The sequence below is a fragment of the Vigna umbellata genome, chromosome 2 (genome assembly GCF_029865625.1).
Source record: "Vigna umbellata cultivar VRB3 chromosome 2, Vumbellata_1.0, whole genome shotgun sequence".
NCBI lineage: Eukaryota > Viridiplantae > Streptophyta > Magnoliopsida > Fabales > Fabaceae > Vigna > Vigna umbellata.
Window position 1 is genome coordinate 9,472,830 of NC_142166.1, and position 22,521 is coordinate 9,495,350.

Sequence of the window (22,521 nt, forward strand, 5' to 3'; positions counted from 1 at the left end):
AAAATTTTATATAAAACAAAAGTATAGAAATGTAGACATAATTAAAATTTTTATTTTTAAATTTTATTTCTTAAGAAAACAAAAGGTTTAATTAGTCATTTGGTTTATGTTTTTGTTCAGAAATGTCAAATTAGTTCTTTAGTTTTTTTAGTCCATGATTTGTGAAAATTGATATAATTTGGTTTTCATTTGTGAAAAATTATCACTGGTTTTACATTAACACTAACATTATATTAATTACACCAACAAAACAAAGCATCCTTATTTTCAACTTCAATTTTGATGAATATTTTTTCATCTATTTCAAGAAATTTAACAGAAAGAATTAAATTATATAAATTTTTCACAATTCAAGATTAAATTGTATAAGCTTTCATAAATCAGATCAAATTGATGCTAAAAAATATTGGAAGAAGTAACTCAACATTTTTGAAGGAGAAAATGGATGGAATGACTAATTAAACCAAAACAAAATTAGTTATTACATCTATAACTTTAATGTGTGTATAATAAATAACTTGTTCTATTATATGATTTTTATAATGAATAAATTTATATAAAATAATAATAATAATATATTATTTATAAGAAATTATAAGACACCATAATAAAAAAAATGTGGACACCCGTTTGCATATTGTGTTGTATTTTCACTAATTTGTGTGTATTCACTTTTTTTTACAAGTAAAAATGTATTAAATAATGTTATCAAAATGAAAAATATTAATAAATGAAGAGCTTTTATATTTCTTTATTATGTAAATTGTTCTTTTATTGTGAATAATTATATAAGTTTAAAAATAGTTACTAAGAGTAATATTGAAAAATAGTTTTTTATTTTTAATAATTATTTCAATTTAGAATTAAGTTAGTTATTAAAAAGGTAAAATTGAAAAAAACGGATATTTATTTGAATTTTAAGAAGTAATCATTCAAAGAATAAAACTAGAAAGAAATTGTGGACTAAAAAAGTAAATCCAATCGTATAGATTTTTTTTATCGTAAATAATTATTTAGTTTTAAAAATTGTTACTATAAAATTGAAAAATAATTTTTTATTTTGAATAATTATTTAAATTTTAAATACTATTTTTATTAAAATAATAAAATTGAAGAAAAAAAATTAGAAAATATGAACACTAAAAGAGTAAATTACCTTTGTTGGTATAGAGAAAGATAATAATAATAATAATAAAATATTATTTATAAGAAAACATAGACAATATAACAAGAAAATGTGGACACCCATTTGGATGTGGTGTATTTTCACTACTGTATGTGTCAACTTTTTCTACAGTTAAACTTTATTAAATTTTGAAATAACTTTTCATAATTAAAATGAAAACTATTAATTAAAAATAAAATAATTTTTTATAAATAGTAGTTATAAAAGTAAAAAATTTATATATTTTATTATTTAAATTTGTTTTTTATTATAAATAATTATTTGAATTTAAAAAGAACAGTTATTAAAATAATAAAATTGAAAAATAATTTTTTTAGTAATTATTTGAATTTAAAAAAAGTGGTTTTTATAAAGGTAAAATAAAAAAAATAGTGTTTATTTAAATTTTAAGAATTAATAATTTAAAAGGTAAAATTGAATAAGAATTGTGGACACCAAAAAATGAATCCAATGATATACAGGTTTTTTTTATTATGAATAATTATTTAAATTAAAAAAAACAGTTAAATTGATTATTTTTATTTTCTATAATTATTTGAATTTAAAAAGATGTTATTAAATGATAGAATTAAAAAAAATTAAAAAAATTGAACACTACAAAAGTTAATTTCCTTTATTAGCTGTATAAATTATGATTAATGACTAATGGAAACATATTCGCCATGGGTGTTAACTTTTCTTTGTTGTCATAGTAAAAGTTTTATTACACTATAATTTGATTACTAATTTTTAAAATAAAAATATCAAAAAGTTATAAAATACATTTTATATAAAGATAATTATAAAAAAAAATTCGTTATCATGTTAGTGCAAATAATTTTTTTATTGTGTAAATGATTTGTTTAATATAAGTATTTATTTGAATTAAAACTTTTTCTACACATGTATAGCTAAAAATATTTTGTTTATTTGTTTTGAATAATTATTTAAGTTGGAAACACGTAGTTACAAATAAGATGAAACTAAAACAAATTGTTTATATAAAACTAAATTTTCTTTATTAACAGTACTAGTACTTATTCACTTTTTTTAATGATAGTAAAAATTAATAAAATTATTATAATTATTGTATTATTTATTATAATTATAAAATTTAATATAAATAATTTTATAATTTTATTATAAATAATTTGTACTTATTTTGTAGATAAATTTGTAATAAAAAATGGTTAAGCTTAAAACAATCAAATAAAAAATAATTAAATTTAAAAATATTACTTAGAAAAGTAAAATTAATAAAATATTTATTTTAATTTAAAAGTATATTTAAAGGATATAATTAAAAAATAAATATAGAAACAAAAATGAGAAATCTAATTATATAAAGATATAGATATATTAATAATGTAAATATAAATAAACTGAAAATAAAATTGTATACATAAAAGAATAAATATTCTTTATTAATAGTATAAATAGATATAGAGAATCTATCTCCTAAGATCTAAGTTATTTTATTGTAATAGAAATGACCTACAGAGGACATGTTTCCACTACTATAAAGAGGTTTTTTTCTTTTTTTTTTTGTAGGTTTTTTTTTTGTTCTGAGAAAAAAGTTCAGAGGACCACCGTGTCGTTTTTTTCCCTCCAAAATATATGATTGATGGGTAGCTTGCACCGGCACCGGTTATCCCTAATAAAAATGAAAATTGTAATAAGCTTTGTTAAAATGCATAAAATGTTGCGTGTGATTGGGTAACACCTTTATAAGATCCCTAATTGCTGCTGTAGTTGCTGTTTAAGAACCACAACAGACTAAATCCTCCGGTGGTCACTGTAACCTTCTCAAACCCTAAAACTGTAAAGATCGCTTCGATTAGTCAAATCCATCGCGGCTGGTTCAGCACAAAATCCGTCTCTCCCTTTGTCGCTGCGTTTAGAAGCTGAATCGAGGTTTCTTTTGTCAATCACTCTCTCGCTCTTCATTTTTCAATGACACTCTGTATGAATCTGAGCCTTCTTTTTATTAGTTGTTGTGTTTTTGGGTTTTCATTTTCAGCAGGAAGAAGGGTTGCTAGTTTGTTTCATCTTATGTTGTTTTATGTAAACAGTGGAAATAAAAAAGAAAAGATGTTCATGTGAAACTCGATAGGAGAGTAGTTGTGTCCAGTTAATTATGGATTCGTAATAATGACAAAAAAATATCTTTTTTGTATAATGTTTTTTGGGTTTCTGTTTATGTAAAGTTTCTGTTTTGGCTATTCAGTTGTCATTTCTTGGTGTGGCTTGGTCAATGTATGACCAAGTTTTTAAAAATGAATTTGCAGTTTTGATTTTGGCCGCAGTGTCAAGGTTTTTGGTCACCTGGGAAACCCCATAGCGGTTACAGTGTGTTCAAACATTTTTTCTGTAATTTCCTGCAGTATCAAGGGTGGAGTTGAAACCACATCTGCCGCCTCAATTTAAAACTTTGTTTAGAACACCATTTGGAGATCTGAAACTCTGTATGGCTGTTTTGGGCTGATCTCGTGTTGACTGACTATTCTTGCAGGCTTTTAGGGGAAGTGACTGAAAGAGGCTTTGGCAATAGATTGGAGTATAGGTTAGATTCAGTAGGTACATTCAATTAGAAAAATAAAGCTTATTGTAAGATATATAGAGACAAAGAAACGAGGATTTGCTGGGTGGTTATGTAACATATATTTAGACATATAGAAAGGTGTTTTTGCAGGGTGATTTTAGATTATCACTATTAGTTTGGCAGTGTATTTGGAGCCTCTGCATCTTTCTTGTCTAGGAGGTGTTTTTCCATTTTGGGATCCGAGATTGATGGATGTAGTAAATGATTTTCATATGGGAGGTTCAACCAGTACAGAGGATGTAAATTTGTCACAGAAGCGGAAAACACCAAAAAGGAAGAAACAAGGTAATGCTGTTGAGTATGAAGATCCTGATTTTTCACTGGATAATTCTTCAGCAAAGATGGATGCTACTATAAATCACCCATTGTCTAATATCTTAACTTGCTAAATAATTGTAGAATTTAATTCGACAAAGCAGAATGAGAAGAGCAAAAGGAAGAAGACAACACATAATCCTATTGCAACACATAATCCTATTGAAGGCAATAATAGCGGCTGTGGCACTTCAGAGAATACTTTTTCAGCAAAAGCTTCTGTTCCTGCATTGGATATGCAGTCAGGACATCCAATTCAATGTCTTTCCACTGATCCAATAACAAGTCAATCTTGTGAGGATGTGGGTTTTTGTCAAGGAGGTCATGAAGAAAAAGAGCAGAAGATGATAAATGCAACTGCAGAAAAAGCTTCCTCACCTGCATTGGATATGCTGTCAGGACATCCAATTCAATATCTTTCCACTGATCCAATAACAAGTCAATCTTGTGAGGAAATGGATTTTTATCAGGGAGATCAAGAAGAAAAGGAGCAGAAGATGATCAGTACAACTGCAGCAAAAGCTTCCATACCTGCATTGGATATGCTGTCAGGAAATCCAATTCAATGTTTTTCCACTGATACAATAACAAGTCAGTCTTGTGAGGAAGTGGGTTTTTGTCTGGGAGATCATGAAGAAAAGGAGCAGAAGATGAGCAATACAACTGCAGCTAAAGCTTCCACACCTGCATTGGATATGCTTTCAGGACATCCAATTCAATGCCTTTCCACTGATCCAATAACAAGTCAACCTTGTGAGGAAGTGGGTTTTTGTCGGGGAGGTCCTGAAGAAAAGGAGCAGAAGATGATCAATGCAACTGCAGCAAAAGCTTCCACACCTGCATTGGATATGCTGTCAGGACATCCAATTCAATGTTTTTCCACTGATCCAATAACAGGTCAATCTTGTGAGGAAGTGGGTTTTTGTCTGGGAGATCGTGAACAAAAGGAGAAAAAGATGATCAATACAACTGCAGCAAAAGCTTCCTCCCCTGCATTGGATTTGCTCTCAGGACGTCCAATTCAATGCTTTTCCACTGATCCAATAACATGTGAATCTTGTGAGGAAGTGGGGTTTTGTCAGGGAGATCATGAAGAAAAGGAACAGAAGACAATGGATACAACTGCAGAAAAGCAGCATAACGTTTCAGAAGTAAGCTGCAACCACACTTCTGTTGCAGCAAGTCCGGAGCCTTTTTCGAAAGAGTGTGTGCCAGAAGTTGTAAAATTGAGTCCTGAGCATAGCATAAATGATAACATTTCCAACCTGGAGGATAAGAATAGTTTTGTAAATGATACAAGTATGATGAAGGAAGATGTTGATGACCCAGCAGATTATGAATTGTACGATAAAAACATGTGTTACAAAGCCTGTACAAGGAGACAAATGGTTGATGCTGATTGTAGGAGAAGCAGTGGTGACCATAGTCCTGAAAGTGCTAACAAGGAACAGACTTTTCAGGATCATGACAAGGATCATTCACACCAATTTTCTGATGGATCATTGAGAGTTGGCTTGATGGATGGAGAAACAAAACTTTCATTTGATCAAGTTACCTCATATAGTGGGGCTGCAGCTGAGGAAATAAAGTTGAGCACTGACATCATTGATGAGCAAAGATTTATTACTACTTCTGTTGTAGACATTCCTGTGGAGCATCTCGAAGCAGATGGTAGACAACAGGATGATACAGAGATTACAAGAAGCAATCTGTGTTGTGGAGGTGATGTTTCTGATTTAAGATTAGACATGGTAAGATATGATCATTTAAAGATTTTATAATTCTCATTGTTGGTTTTGCAGGTGAGCAAATAGAGTTGAACACTGACAACATTGATGAGCAAAGGTCTATGACTGTCTCATCTGCAGTTGGCATTCATGTGGAGCAAGTTGAAACTAATGGTAGACAGCTAGATCATGCGGAGATTACAAGAAATAATCTGTGTTGTGTAGGTGATGTTTCTGATTTAAGCTTAGACACAGTAAGAGATGGTCATTTAAAGATTTCACAATTCTCACTAGACAGAAGTGGTTCGGGGAACCCAAAGAAGAAGCTTCTCATCCTTGATGTGAATGGACTGCTTGCTGATTTTGTCAGTATCTATGACACTAGAACAAGATATAGGCGAGAACGAGAGCCAGATTTTATACTGAAAGGGAGAAAAGGTAACATGGTCAAATATCTGGTTTCCTCATTTCAAATTTCATATTTTGGTCTAGGTTGAATTTGAGTGCCATGTTATTTTTTCCTTTTGCAGTCTACAAGAGGCCCTTTTCCGAGAATTTTCTACAGTTTTGCTTTGACAGATTTCATGTAGGAGTATGGTCTTCTAGAGCCAAGTATTTTCCATTCTATGACTCTTTTTTTTATTATTTTAACCTAGGCTTGAGTTGCAATCAAAGACTTTCCGAATTGTATTTAAGCAATAGAAAAGTGGTCTTCTTACATTTTTTTACTTTGCCACTATTGGCAGGTGCAATGTTGATGAAGCAATCAAATTTCTTATGGGGAAATCTGCATCCAAACTTCTCTTTTGTTGGGTAATCTGATCTATAACTCTTTTTGTGTCTTTTAGTATTATTTTAGGGGCTTTTGGTAAGGTATATAAGTCTGCAATAAATAATTTATTTTCCTCCAACCTAGTCTTAGGAATTAGGTACATCTTCTATCTAGGTGTATTCTATTACAATTTTACTCTATATGGTCTTTTGTTTTATGTGGGCCAGATGTGGAAGGGTTATTTGGATTGATTTGTAATTCCCTGCATATCGAATTAAATAGGAAATTTTGTTAATCAAAACAAATTGTTAATTTAAAAAATTGCTGTCTGTCACCTATTTAATTTTTCTCATTTAATATCGTGTGTCTCTGCAGTACGGCTTGTTATATTTTTGCTTCCTGACTGACTCCTATGCCTTCTCTTCTGCAGGCTTTTCCATATCATTAGTTTTATGTTTTAATTATCAGTACCCAAAAAGAGCGTACATTGGCGGCATTTAAATATATGGAGTTATTACATGATATTTTAATAAACGTCAATCAACAAGAAAATTATATTGCACTGCCAGCCTTTTAATTATGGTTGTCTTTTGTGAGTGTGTATGGATTTTGGTTTAGGCAAAGTGGATGCAGTGGTAAATCATAATTACATTTTAGTAAGATAGCTTGTGTTTCATCATTATAAATGCAGTTTTAGCCTGTAAATGGCTACAGTTATCTTCATTCCTTCTTGTAATTTCTCTAGACGCTATTAATCTTTTTGTATAATGTGATGTGCAGAATCAGTCCCACTGTACTACAACTGAATTCACTACTGTTGAGGATTTACACAAGCCCCTTGTGTTGAAGGAACTTAGAAAATTGTGGGAAAAGGAAGAAGCCGATCTACCATGGGAGAAGGGAGAGTTTAACGAGTCCAACACATTATTATTGGATGACTCCCCTTACAAGGCACTAATGAATCCTGTAAGCTCTCTTCTTTTGTCTTCCTTTTATGCAGTAAGCTTTACTTTCTGCTGTTGTGATTTCAACCTTGCAATTTATTTTCAGATGCATTCAGCTATATTTCCTTATTCTTACCGATACTTCTACACCAGAGACTCAGAATTAGGTAGGACAGTGTTCTGCTCATCTTCCTCTCCAGTATAACACATGTACCATTTTTCAAATAACAAATGCTTTAATGATACTGATGTGAAATTGTGTTGACAGGACCAGAAGGTGATCTTCGGATTTATCTAGAAGGGTTGGCTTTAGCTGAGAATGTAAGAAAGTACGTGTCAGAAAATCCTTTTGGGCAACGGCCGATAAGAGAAGCAAATCCATCATGGGGTTACTACCGTAGAGTTATAGAATCAGTTCAAAAGAAGCGATCAGGCACTGCATTTGTTTAATCACTCTGATGAATGAAATGACGTTCAGTTTTGATTTAAAATAGATCAGTTTTGTTTACTTACTACTTCTTAAGCCAGAATGACTAGCAGCAGGGCATATAGTTCAATTGTTTTCATCATTTTTTTACCTTCTTGGAACGTTTTTGGTTTGCCGTTGGAAATCACTGACCACTGAACTCCAGTTTAGAGCTGTTCAAAATTGATTATTATGTAAAACTTGGATTAACAGAATAAACTAGAGTCTCATTTGAAGCTACTTAAGGTGGCATTTGGATCCTCAAAAAGAATATGCAAGTCTATTAGGTATTATTTCCTTCTTCCATACATATCCTTTTTGGACAAGGGAGCTAGTTGATTATAAAATGATTTTGAAAGTTAAATAAATTAAAATAAAATGATATTTAATGACTGAAATTTATTTAAAGCTTTAGAGGAGATTTCAGTCCATAGTAGTCATCATTTTCAAGGTAAGAATTACTACTGCGTTTGACTTCTTCAATAATTCTTCATTCTCATCATCAAACCCTCAGGAAGCTTTTATTTTGGGTTTAGACTTTCCCTTAAAATTCAGGTTCAACTCTTGGATACTTCATTCTTCTTCTCTGCAAGGAATTCAAGTTGAAAGTTCTTCCACCACCGATTAATGTCAATTGATCCCTGCATTAAGAAAAAAACAATGATATCCAAAGGCATCAACTCTATTCCTAGTAGCTGTAGTTTTTGGATGGTTTAGATTAATTCTAAAAAAAAGAAAGTATTTCCAATAACATTTCAAATCTAAAATTAAGAACAGAGATTCCATCATTATCAGTGGACTATGTTTCCAACATACGGAATTTGGTTTATCAAGTGTTGTGTATCTTTGTCGCTTGCTCAATGGAATTTGGTTTTTAGATTCCATTTCTCTTTGGACCACATTTGCTCATTGTGGTGAAAATCTGCACTCAACTCCAACTTCCTGCACGACGAATCAATTGTCTTGACTTCTTCTACTGTAACCAAAGCCCATAAATTTCAATTCACTTCTCCTCCCAATGCAAATATTCTAAATTCAAAGTTTTTAAGAGCTCTTTTTTCATACAAGTCACTTAAGTTTGATAAGTCATGTTGTATATCAAAAGGTTACCAATCAAAAAGTTGTGTATCTATTAACTTGTTTAAGATCTTACCATATCTTCAAAAGGATTTACAACAACTATTTTCCTTTCTATATATATTTAAATAAGATCTCTTTTGAGGAAAAAATGTTAACAATAACATAAATGTTCTTATATTCTTTATCAATCCTTTTGTCTTAGTTTGTGAGTAAGAAAGTTGTTGTGTTCATTAGAAACTTAAAAGATTGTTTTTCATCTTATATTCATCTTAAGACGTTATGTTATTCTTTTTTAGTAAACAAAACATGTGATCATTAATATCATAGTTACTCTTTTTTAATGAATGAAACATGTTATCGATAATATCATAATCTGTGTAAACAAAATATTTAGCCAAAAATAATTTAGTTCATTCATGTTTTATCGAAAAGATTACATATTTAAATAATACTTGATGTTTAATTAAAAGTTGTTACATTCAAAATAATGTTGTGTTTGATTGAACCGATCACAATTACATAAATAATATTTCATATTTAACTAGAATAACTTTGTTCTAAATAAAACTTTATATCTTTAATAGAAAGTTATTATAAATAATACTTTATGCTTAATTAGATTGAAATAAATAATAAAAACTATAAAGTTATATAGCTTTATGAGAGAGTCACTTTGTATTTGACATATCTCTCAATTTTTTTTCTAAATGGATATTTTGGATCTTGATTTATCCATAAACTAATTGTGAGAGTAATTGTTTAGAAAAATTGGAGTCAATAACACAGAATAAAAAAACTCTGAGACGTGATAGAAAGTTAAATCATGGAATCAAATCAACCAACAACTTTGGTTTAGTTTTTCCTATACTCAAACTATAAAAAGCAAAAGAAGTTGAACGAACAATTTAGTCAGCTTTTATTTAATTTGTAGTCCTACTTTACTTCAAATCCAAGATTGAATCTAAAATATCCCAATTTACTTTTCACTTTCACAGCCTTAAAAAGCTAAAGGTAAAGTAAAGTTCCAATTTCCCAATATGCCATCGTGCACTCCAACAAGATCAAAATCTTCCTCGTTGGCTTAAATTTTTTAAAAAAACAAAAAAAAATTTAATCTTTCCATAAACTAAAACTAATATAGACATAAGTTAATTTGTAAAAACATTTTTTACAATTCAAAAAAAATCATTTTAACTTACAAAAAATACTATTTCGTTTTTTCTATTTATTTTATTTTTAATTATTTTTTCATCATCATAGATTTTTTTTTTCAATTTCATTCTAATATTTTGATCATTTTGACTTTATTCGAAATTTTAAAAAAATTAATATAATTATTTTCGTTAAATTAATGATGAGGGCATCATTATAATGACATATATGATTCCATACACATATCATATGTCAATTTTATTCCTAATCAATAAATAAACCTCGAGTGATTAAGTATCATTAGTTGTATTACAAACATGGCATTATATATCATTATAACAAAATCATTGTCAACTTGACAAAACAAACTACATCACATTGTAACTTGTTTTCTAAAAGGATAAAATTAAAGAGTCATTATAACAAAAACAAGTGTATATTATTAAACATTTATAGAGTTGTTCAAACCCTATTCTTCTATTGAGCATGCACATTGTTTTGTTGAAAAAAAAATGAAGTTTTTGAGTTGAAGGCATTGGCATAGCTATAGGAAGTTTTTGTATAGTTGATTGAGGTGAATCTAATAGTGTAAAGAGATGATGATTAGAAGTGGGGATGCTTGGTTCCAAAAAGGAAAAGCATAATGTGGCAATGAAGTAGGGTTTTGGGTAATGTTAGAATGAGGATGGGTTAGTGATGATTGGTTTAGGTTAGTTGGTTGTGCCTGAAACACTCCAACATGTCACATGTGCCTTCCTTAACTTTGTGATGTGGGGTTCTTTTGCTAGCTATGCTTAACCCTCTTTGTCCCCAAATATCATTATCTCTTTCAATTCCTACCCACATAATTCCATGCAATCATATATACATCTCTTCATGCACATACATTCCAATAATTCAAATCAATCCTTCTCCAAATCTATACTTATCATTTCATTTTTCCAACATGCCTCATCTCCTTCCTAACAGCTGGACTCTTTTCATCCACCCAGAGAAATTTTTTTTATTAAGAATTTAAATGTATGATAAAGTAATAAGAGAGTTGAAACATATACTATAAAAAAAATACATTTAATTATTGTCTTAAAGTTTTGAATTAAAAATAATATTAATTCGATTTAACTTAAATTGAATCTTTCTGGTAAACTTTTCTTTGAGAAACCATCCAAAATAAATAATAAAATGAAAATAAAAAATATTGAATGATTTGTTTAGGTTTATGTTATTTAAGAAATTGATGAAGGACTCAAATGGGTTGTGAGCAGTACACTCCGTCCAACATATCCTATAAACATACTTTCTACTGAGAAATGTATATTTTGGGAACTAAAATGATTGAAAATAGAAATGAAAAACATATTTCGCTCTCCAAAAATAGATTTAGAAAGAAAATATATTTTATCCATCCACTTTAATTATATGTTTTGATGCAAGCCAAATTAATCTGATGTTATTTTTTAATCAGTAAGTATTTTATTTAAGTGTGTTCTCAAATACTTGAGAATGGTAGAGATTAAAAAATTTAATATTAATGAGTTATAAATTTATAAATAAGTGTATGTTGAGATCGAAAAATTATTTTTAATTCAAATCGTTAAAATAATAAATGAATATTTGTTTTATTAAAATATATTTTTGTCTCATTTATTTTTAATTTATGAGACTTTTTATTATTATCTAACACTCTTAAATTTATAATTAAATTCTTAACCTTTATCCAATAATCTAAAACTCCCCTATGATGGAACTTAGAGCACACCCACTAATAATTTATGAGATGGATGATAGAAAAGTTATGAATAAATGCAAATGCTAACAAACCAAAATTCCAATGCATTAAAAGCATGTTTATAGATAATATGAACACGTTTTAAAATACTATAAGGTGATATTTCGTTTTTTGTTTATACAAGTTAATTTTCATCTTTTTTTTCTTGATCTTTTTTTGTTATCAGTTGCATGTTAACATTATTTCACTAGTATGTATCTTTTTAGTCATCTATACAAATCTCTATTGACCAGTGATCATAACAGTATGTCTTGATTGTTCTTATGATATTTCTATGTGTAGATAAAGTATCTTACAAGATGGGAGAAGTTTCGCTGGTTAGGGTCTTGTGAGTTGTTAGATCAGGTAAGAGAAACTAGTTGTTTTAGTGTGGGTGAGTTTGATAAATCTAATGTTTTGCATGTTGATGATTGTTTTGTGCTTGATTGTTTTTGCTCGCTTTTGTGTGATTGAAAGAGTTTATAATCTGAGTAATTGGACAAATTGGTACAAGTTTAAAATTGTTTTGAACCAATGCATTAAGAAAAAAGTACCAATTTGATCAATTAACAAGTTCAAATTTTCTCAAAAACACAAAATGCAATTGTTGATATCTGGTATAATGTTAAGGGATGACAGACTAACCCTGAACACTAGCCTTGTTGTACAAGTCTAACAACATTTTAGCTCCAAGCCACTAAGCGTTGTATTTTGTGAATGCTTTAGTGATGTGGTTAAAGGACACCGTTGAGCGCAACTTTTGTACTGTATGTCTAAAGCATTTTAGCTCTAGGACGTTAAGCGACAGAAAGTACCTGAGCGTAAACTTTTGCGAGAAGAATGATGTTGAGAGTCAGTGTTGTCATTGAGCACCACTCTTTGAGAAAGGTTTAGGGTTGAGCGCCACATCTAAACGACAATTTATATCATTGGATATGTTTTCTTCTTTGATTGTTTGATGATAGGGTGTGGATATGTAGTGATGGTGATGAAGGAATTTCAATGAGAAATTCTTTGTGGTGATGAATTTAAAGTATGAATTGACATATGAGATTCAGTAAGAGGATATTTTAACACTTTAATAATCATATACACTTAAATAGAGTAGAATGTATTATGTTGTGAAAAGTAGGAGAATGTCTTAGTCTATGGATATTGTATGGTCTTAGGAGCAAAGAGAATTAACCTTGTGCATGGTCGGGTGATAACTCCTTGAGGCTATGGCTTTGTAGAACTTAGAAACCACCACAAGTGCACACCTTCAATGAGTTTCTATATCAAGAGCATGTATCCGAATAATGAAGTTTAGCATCAACTGTGTGTATGTACCTACATGATTTATTTAATCCATGCTTAACTTATAGTTGATGATTTAATTATCTTAAGATAATTATTTTGCATACTAGCATACCTTGTTGTTTCTTTTGTATTTTTTGTGTTTTATTTGTTTTTGTTGTGATGATCACTTCACGGTGTGAACAAATGAAGAGTTAGATAATGATATACCTTAAGATAATTATACAACTTTGTTCATAGACTAACTAGATGAGTTAACAATAAACATTAAATGAATGTGTCTGTAACATCCCAAAATATAGTGTTTAACCATATTGTAGTTATCACATAATTAATATGATAGAACAATTATATCTATAATATAAAGTCTAACTTACAGTCATCCAAAAATAACCATAAAATTTTAAACTTTATTTACAAGCGGGATAAACCAACACTATCTATAAAGCTAATATAAAACAAATTTACTCAGCAACATCTCCGCCATCAAGAGCCTGCTCCACTGAAAGCTCCTCACCCTCTGCTCACACCCACAGGATGATCATTGCAAAGAAGAAAACATCGCAACATACAAAACACAAGTACAAACAACAGGGTAAGCTAGTTTAAATAAAAGAACAATCATTATATTCATCAACTATGTTATATACACTCACACATAATTATTCACCAACAAAAGACACTTTATGCATGACACTACAATGACTTGACTGTCCGGACTTAGAATGATTGTCAAGCTATGGCAGGTTATGCACTTGTGGTGGCTTCTACTGCTTTGCAAAACCATTGTCAATGGGTTCTACCCTACCACACTCACAAGGTTAGTTTGTTTTGGGTCTTGGGGCATACTGGAAGCCCCCAAGACTAAGACCTCCTGTACTCCTCACGACATGGATCAATCCTCTCTACATGAGAATGAAAGACCATTGGAGTTTCAAGATAACCCCCAAGACTGAGCTCCTGCATTCATTCTAAACATACTTGAATCTCACCAAGAGAATTCACTTTGAAACTTACTTTCACCACTTTGAATAAAAACTCATAACTTTGATACTCATATAACTCAATACACATCCATACATAATTCACAATGAAGCAAAACATCATTAAATCAATCAAGGACAAAGAAAGAAAGAAAAAAAACTAAAACCTAGACCAGTCGCTGAGCAACTACACTCGTTGAGCGACTACAAAGTTCTCTCGCATAGTGAACCAGCTCACTATGCGAATACACAGCAGTACCTCCAGACTCCAAACCACTCACTCAGCGACCCCGCTCGCTAAGTGAATAAACTCACAGTTCTCCTAGACCTTAACCTCTCGCTCAACTACTCTACTCGTTGTGTGAATCCCCCAGACAGTGGTCAAGACCCCCCATGCACTCACTTTGCGACATGGCTCGCTAGGCGAATAAAACTCCCAATGATCCCAGACTCCAACCTCTCGCTTAGCGGCACAACTCATTAGGCGAATCTCCCAGACAATGGTCTAGACTCTCAACCATTCGCTGAGCGACTCCACTCGCTCAACGAGTCTGCATAATTCTGCAGCACCAAACTACAGAATTATGAATATGCACCCAATTGACCTATTGAAAATACTTTTCCCAACTTCTAATCCTCCTAGGTCGTGTTGTGGACTTAATTAGACTTGAACAATTGTTTCTAAACCTTACTAACCTCATTCTAAAGTATTTCCTAATCACATTAAGCTTCAAAATCTAACAACCTCAACCTTTGGACCCAATTTGCATTCTACCACTTTTAGCACTGTTTTAAGAAACTTAGGGACTTGAGCAAGTCCTATTTCACTTACCAAAGCTATCCCAACAGACCAATTGAGCATTTAACCTTTAATTCACATTTTCACTACTCCACTTCCTCAAAACTAACTTTAAATCATTACAATGTGATTCTATTCACAACCAACTAACATTATCACAAATTTATAACATTTCATATAGCCAATAATCAATCAAACATCATCCAATTCAGTTCATTATCACAGTTCATCAATGCACACTCACAACAGTCAAATTGTACATGATACATTTACTCTAAAAACTTAAATTTAGTTCAGTCAACACAATAAACGTAGAATAATCTCACATACATACTAAATCACTAATTAAAACGATAATCTAGCTTCCCTTACCTCAGTGTAAATCTTCACAGCTCTAGAAAACCCCAAATGATGTTTGCACCGCAAGGAAACTCTAGAAAAACCTACAAATCACCAATTAGTGATAGGAAACAACCGTTGGAACCTAAAATTGAGCTAAGAATCAAGAGAAGGAGACTCTAATCACATGCAAAGACCGATTCTTTGTATGATCACAGATTAAGAAAAAGCTAAGAAACAAGAACGAAACATACCGACTCAAATCAAGAAATTGATCGGTTGTAAAGGTAGCCCTCGAAGCCAGGATCGCCTAAACACCTCCTGATCGTCGAACAGATGGTCTAAGGGTGAGAAAGGTTAGAGAGAAGTGAGAGAAAACAAAGAGAAAAAAGTTTAGATGGATAAATAGTATTTTAGATAATGAGCGAACTTTAGTAAATTATATTTATATTATAAGATTATTTTATAATAAAATACTCGATCTCATTATTTTAATACACCTATCTAATCTAATACTCTATTTTCTAGATTCCTATAGTGTCCATGTATTGATTAGTCGAGTGTATCAACACGTCTATCAACACATATTGAACAAGTTTGTCAATGCATTAATTAGACAAGTCTAACAACACATTACATCAATATGTTGATATACTGTTGATATACTAATTTATATTTTTAGCAAATTAACTCCACATATTTTTGCATATCCTTTATACTTTTACGATTTATATTTTTGCAAAAAGTTTATTATTTATATTTTTATAAAGATATTAACTTTTGAAACCTATATTGATATTTTTATAATCATATTGCCTTTCAAAACCTATTATTTCTAAAGTTGGTTCTACTTAAAACTTAATTATAAACTTAAAATCATTTATTATTTTTCTAATCTTTAAATCTCTTTTAATAAACATACAAACATTAACAAGTAACACAAATTTAAAACTAGTTTTTCAATTAAAATTTTTCCAACCCACGTTATTAATTTCCATTAACAGTTTTCGTGGCAAACTGTATTGTGAACACGAGGCTCACGTTTTGCATAATCTTTAATTTTAATAATAATAATAATAATAATAATAATATTATTATTATTATTATTATTATTATTATTATTATTATTATTATTATTATAATAAGACATATGTAAGATGACGAGGGATGTTGGAGTGATAAAACAAAATGAGTCCTTTGGACATTTATGGGATTAAGGGGTCCATTGGAGCGTAGATTAATTATTCTCTTCCACGATATTTATATTATTCAAATTGAGTGAAAATACATTTAAAAGATATTAAAATTATTATAGTGATAATTATAAAAATAAACATGAATATTTTTTATAATTTTATTATAAATAAAATTTATTTATTATATAAATAATTTTTTATTATAAATAATTATTTAAATAAAAAAAATATTAAATTTAAAAAGCAGTCAAATTTAAGAAATTTAAAAATCTTCTCTATTAATGTTTTAGATTATAGTTATAAAATAAATATAAATAATTTTTATAATTCTATTAAAATAGTTAAAATTTTCAAATTTAGAAAATAATATTTAAAATATAAATTTTATAAAAATATATGTAAACAATTTTCTTTAATGATTAATGTTATAGATATTTAGTCTTAATATTTAAATTTTTTATTTTTGTGAAGAATTTATTTTATCTTTAATTGACATAAATTTTTCAAGATCTATGAAAAATATTTTTTTTTTTATTATTTGAGAATTTATGGTGGAATTGTGCATAGTGTGTATTGAAAGTGAAAGAATAAAAAGCAGAATGGAGAAGGTGTAGGGAGAATTGGAATGCAATAGGTTAGGTGGGGAGGCATGTGCCCGAAGAATCTGACACGGAATTCTCAGTTTCCTCAATAACACACTTTTTCATCATTCTTTCTCTTCTGCTTTTTCAACTCAATTCAAATCTACATGCTTAGCAATAACACAAATGGAAAAATACTCCTAGATACTTCCAACTCAATTATACATCAATAATTTTATTTATTTTTTAGCATCAAACTCTAATTATTACAACTTACTTATATCATTAAGATTAAATTAAGTCAAATATTTAATTTAATATCTATAACCATCACAACTTCTCAATTTCATTCTTATTAACAAAATTATTAAATTAACTTAGAATATTTTCAATATTCTGTGATCTATTAAAACAATTTAATTTAAGGTGACTCATATTGGAACAATGCATATGCATAAAATTTGTTTCTGACAGTGAAAAAAAGTTAGCGATCCAGACTTTTATTTTTCTATTTGTGCTCAATTTTCTTTTCAATTTTTTTTTTCATAGATATTGTATCTTATATAAGCTACATAGCCAAATTTTAAGGTATCAGAACCGTAGGCTCCAATAAAAATAAATATCAAGATATTATACTTTTTACCAAACAGATTAAAAGAATACTAATGATAAAGTTGGTATGCATATAAATTACTAATACCAACCACTCTCTTGTGTATCTAAATGTTTTTCAAGGCAACATTAATAATAATATCACTTACTTTCACAATTTTGCTCTTTATATCTTTTTTAAGGATATTTATTAAAGAATAAATAGTCAGTTCAGTAAAAAATATTAACATGTCTTATTTTTAGTATAATAATAATAAAATAAACTAGTTTTAGTAGAAAGATTAATTTCTTTAGTTTCATTTCAATTTCATTAACAAATAAGATAATATACTATGTGTTTTATCTTTAATAATTGTCAGCAAAAAAAAATGTAATGTTAATATATAATAAGTATTAAAGGAACTACTAAAGTTTTAAATTTACAAAACAAATAGTAAAAAAAACTCCCTTCATAGTTAATTATATATTAATAAACACACAGGACAATTTAAAGACTAAATATGTGTTTAATTACCTAAATCATTAACTAAATTCAAACAAAACTGACGAAATTAAAATTGTAACTAAGGTTACTATTTTTTTATTATATTAAAAACGAAATATGATAGTAAACGTTGAACCAAAGACACTAATTACCCTTTGTAAATAAATATAGTAAATAAAGCATGGTGGAACAAAACCAAAACTAATATATTTTCAAGTATCTCAAACATATTCTCCAAACAAAATCCTATGTAATACAAGAAGACAAACTATCAACCGAATAAAAATCCTACATCATATCCACACACAAGTTGACCATATTGTCCATCACACATTAATTTCCTTTTATAGATATGTGGGAAATTAAAATTCAAACATTTACTTATGGCAATGTAACAATTCCATCTATCATGATAACACTATCAAACAATATTAGGGTTTTTAGAAGAAGAAACCTCTAACATGGAATCACTTTCGAACCATAAGGGATTCCAACCTCTTTTCATAATAAGTTCAATACCAAACACAACACCAAAAATCCCAACCTTCAAAGCTATATATCAATACTCATATAAGAAGAAAAATCTTTTATATATCCTCTTTATTATCTCTAAAATATTCGCACAAAGTAATAAAACCAAAGTTACTATAACAATCCACATCCCCATTATGTTTAACATAAGTAATCGGAGGAGACTTTCAAACAATCATTGGTATATAAACTTTAAGAGTATGAGTATTGACAATAAAAGTTCTTAAAATGAAGAATTTGTTGATTCCAACATTAGCCAATTGGAGGATGATTGATAAGTGGACATTATTTATTATTTTGTAGTACAATATTTTACTTAATAATGTATGTATATGAAGATATGTCTGTAATTATTGGTTAACTAACCTTATTAGTGTTAGAATTGGTGAATTTGAAAATGAATGATAAAAATTTAATATAAATTTTTTTTTCTTTCCAAGAACATGCTTCTAAAAGGAAAAATACTACCTAATCATATACGGTGAAAAAGATCTTTGTTTGATGGATATAGAATATAAAATGATATATATATATTTATGTTTTATGATTATATATTCTATAAAAAAATCTAAATAGTTGAAAAAAATGTTCCAACAATGAGTTATTACACCATGAGATAAAAGACAAAGATTAAAATAATAATAATGAGATGACAAAAGATAATCTTCCTATAAAAGTTGTGTAATATATTATGATCACTCCAAAGATAAAGTGTTTATTTACAAATTCAAATGACTATAAAAATATAAATTACAAATAAAGAGAGAAAACACTTAAGTGTAGATAATTCACTAGAAAAGAAAAGTGCTTCAACATCTCTATTATTTATTTTCAATATCAATCTTAAAAGAAAAATCTAAGTATAAATTTTTAATATAGAACAAAAATTAAGTCAATTCTCTCAAATAACTCTAACTCTTTATATATATATATATATATATATATATATATATATATATATATATATATATATATATATATATATATATATATATATATATATATGGGTTTGCTAACGCGCCAGTTAGTACATTTTAGCAATGTGTACCGAGTTTTAGTAGACAAAAATACCCTTATATATTATAGATTCTAAATTTTAAGGTTAAGGGTATTTTAATAATTTTCATTCTCAAAACTAAAAAAAAAAGAAACCCGCAAACCCTTGCTCACGTTCTCATTCCTCTCAACCCTTTCTCTCTCATCTCTCTCACTCCAACATTTTCTCTGTCATCCTATGGTAGCCCCAACTGAAAAAAAATCAGAAACACTGTTAAACAATCTTACATAAAAAGATTTTATAATGAGTTTTCATTTTATAATTTTTGTCTTATCTAATTTTATATAATTTTCACAAGCATAAAGAAATTGGTAATTGACCTGAAAAAAAAATCAGAAACTGTTAAACAATTTCTTACAAAAAAATGATTTTATAATGAGTTTTCATTTTATAATCTTTGTCTTATCTAATTTTATTTAATTTTCACAAGCATAATGACATCAAAGAAATTGGTAATTGGCTTGGAAAAAATCAGAAACACTCCTTGTTAAAATATTACAGGCGTACGTGTTACCAAACCCATATATATATATATATATATATATATATATATATATATATATATATATATATATATATATAAATTTCTAACAAAATAAAGAATTAACATGTAACTTATTTATATAAATTTTCTCATTATTTATTCATTAAATATTCATCTTAAAAATAAATTTAGTTTGCGTGAGTTCGATGAAATTTTTTAGATTGATTGATTCAAATATAATATATATATATATATAGTGTTGTTTTTATTCAGGCTTGCAATATTACGTATTAACTAAAATTGTATCAACCAGAGTATATGTGTGTTTTTTATGAAAATATTTACGTCAATATAGATTCGAACTTTCAAAGACAAAATAAATGAAATGTCAAAGGGTTGTTTTTATTTAAGTTAGCAATATTATAATTTTCAATTTGAATATATAAAAATTCTTATATATGAACTAAAACCACTTCAACGAGACAATACTTTAATATAATTAATTTCTAAAATCATACTAAATAAACATTTTCAATTCTTTATGATTACCAACTCATATATTCCATTCATTACTTCCAATACATTTGAAACGATGAAGTGAGTTTGTATATTGAAATTGACTTTCTAAATTGTTTCAATTAAAACAAATTTTCAAAATGATTTTATAAATGAATGATTATATAAACAATAAAAACATATGTACCTAAGAATATTTAAAACCTCCATGTTATAGTAAAGCTCTTAAAACATGATAAGCAATCACACTGATAACTCTTCTATTACTTTTTTAACTTTTAAGTAAAAGAAACACATATATAATATAATATAATTTTGATATTTCTTTATATATCTCTTCTATATCTTCCTTATATTCAATTAGACTTCTTTTATTTCTTCAAATCTCCATGTTAGTCAATTCACTCACCTTTCACTATTCATCTAGGTATGCAAATTCTGTGCTAATATCAATATGATAAAAGAAGAGACTTAATGATATATTTTAAAAATGTATAACGTATTTTAAAGATGTTTATAAAAATATAAAAAAATATATAATATGAAAGGGTGTGCATACATATTCAACGGTCAACACCATAATCAAATTAAATACTTATATTAGCAGAAACTGCCTTAGGACTTTTTGGTATTGATAATAATGGCCTCCATGTATGGTAGGGTGTTTTTAATGACAAATCAACTCATCAACGACACAATAAATTGGATTGGTTGGCACAGAAAAGAAAAAACAAAATGCTAAAAACCCTAAGAGAGAGAGTCACGTTAACATGAATGATGTAAGCCAGAAAATTTTGTTATTTTCAGAAAATTATTAACAAATATTTGTCTTTTTATCACTTTAGAAAAAGTGATTGTGAATATTTTTGTAAAATTGTTCTGACACTTATATATATATATATATCACATTCTCCAATGATGCTTCTACCTCCATATTGTTAAGAAATAAAATGGAGTATTAGGTTAATGAATGGACTTTTCTTGCACAATTTGACTAGTTGCTAAGCAGGTATATAATGGGAATAATTATATTATTAAATGTACCAAAATTGCCATTATTAGGTGTAAATGCATGTGTTATGAATTGCAAGTTTGGTTGGGTTGTTTTTTTATAAGTAATTTAGAAGAAAGAAATGTAAAATATTTTTTATGGGTTGAAATTAATTTATGTATGTGTATACGAGTTTTTCATATTGACTTTTTAAAAGATAACCTTTAATACTTAAGTAAATTTTAAAGTATAAAATAGTTCATCTCATTTCTTTATCAATATTTATCAAAGGAATTGATCTAAATAGTTGGGTGGGAAAACTTTACAATGTTATCCAACAAATAAAACTTTATTCATTATTTTAAAATATTAACAAAGTGTGATAGTTATTATTATTTTTTAAGAAAACCTGGCTGAATAGTCTGATTGAAAAAAAAGTTAGAGAACCAAGGATTAAAAACAAAAATTCAGTTATTCAATTTTAAATAAAAATTTCTGTAAAAACCAAATAAATAAATTTTCTAGAAATTGAATATAGTTAGTGTTAGATGGAGATGTTAAAATCACCTATTCAATTAAATCGTGTTAGAAAAAAAAAATTAAATACGTGTTAAATAAATAAATCACGGACTCTGCCTTTAAAAATACAAATGATGAAAGG

At 28.3% G+C, this 22,521-nt stretch overlaps 1 protein-coding gene across 1 annotated transcript; it reads left to right on the top strand.

Moving 5' to 3' along the window:
- The first annotated feature begins 2,721 nt into the window (after positions 1–2,721).
- LOC124842254 (uncharacterized) lies at positions 2,722–8,040 on the top strand. The gene is made up of 9 exons (XM_047318700.2): positions 2,722–3,079; positions 3,678–4,052; positions 4,167–5,804; positions 5,885–6,247; positions 6,340–6,421; positions 6,556–6,622; positions 7,362–7,547; positions 7,632–7,692; positions 7,794–8,040. Exons 2-9 carry the CDS (start codon positions 3,956–3,958, stop codon positions 7,973–7,975), a joined length of 2,676 nt encoding a protein of 891 aa, XP_047174656.2. The 5' UTR covers positions 2,722–3,079; positions 3,678–3,955; the 3' UTR covers positions 7,976–8,040.
- The last annotated feature ends 14,481 nt before the right edge of the window (positions 8,041–22,521 follow it).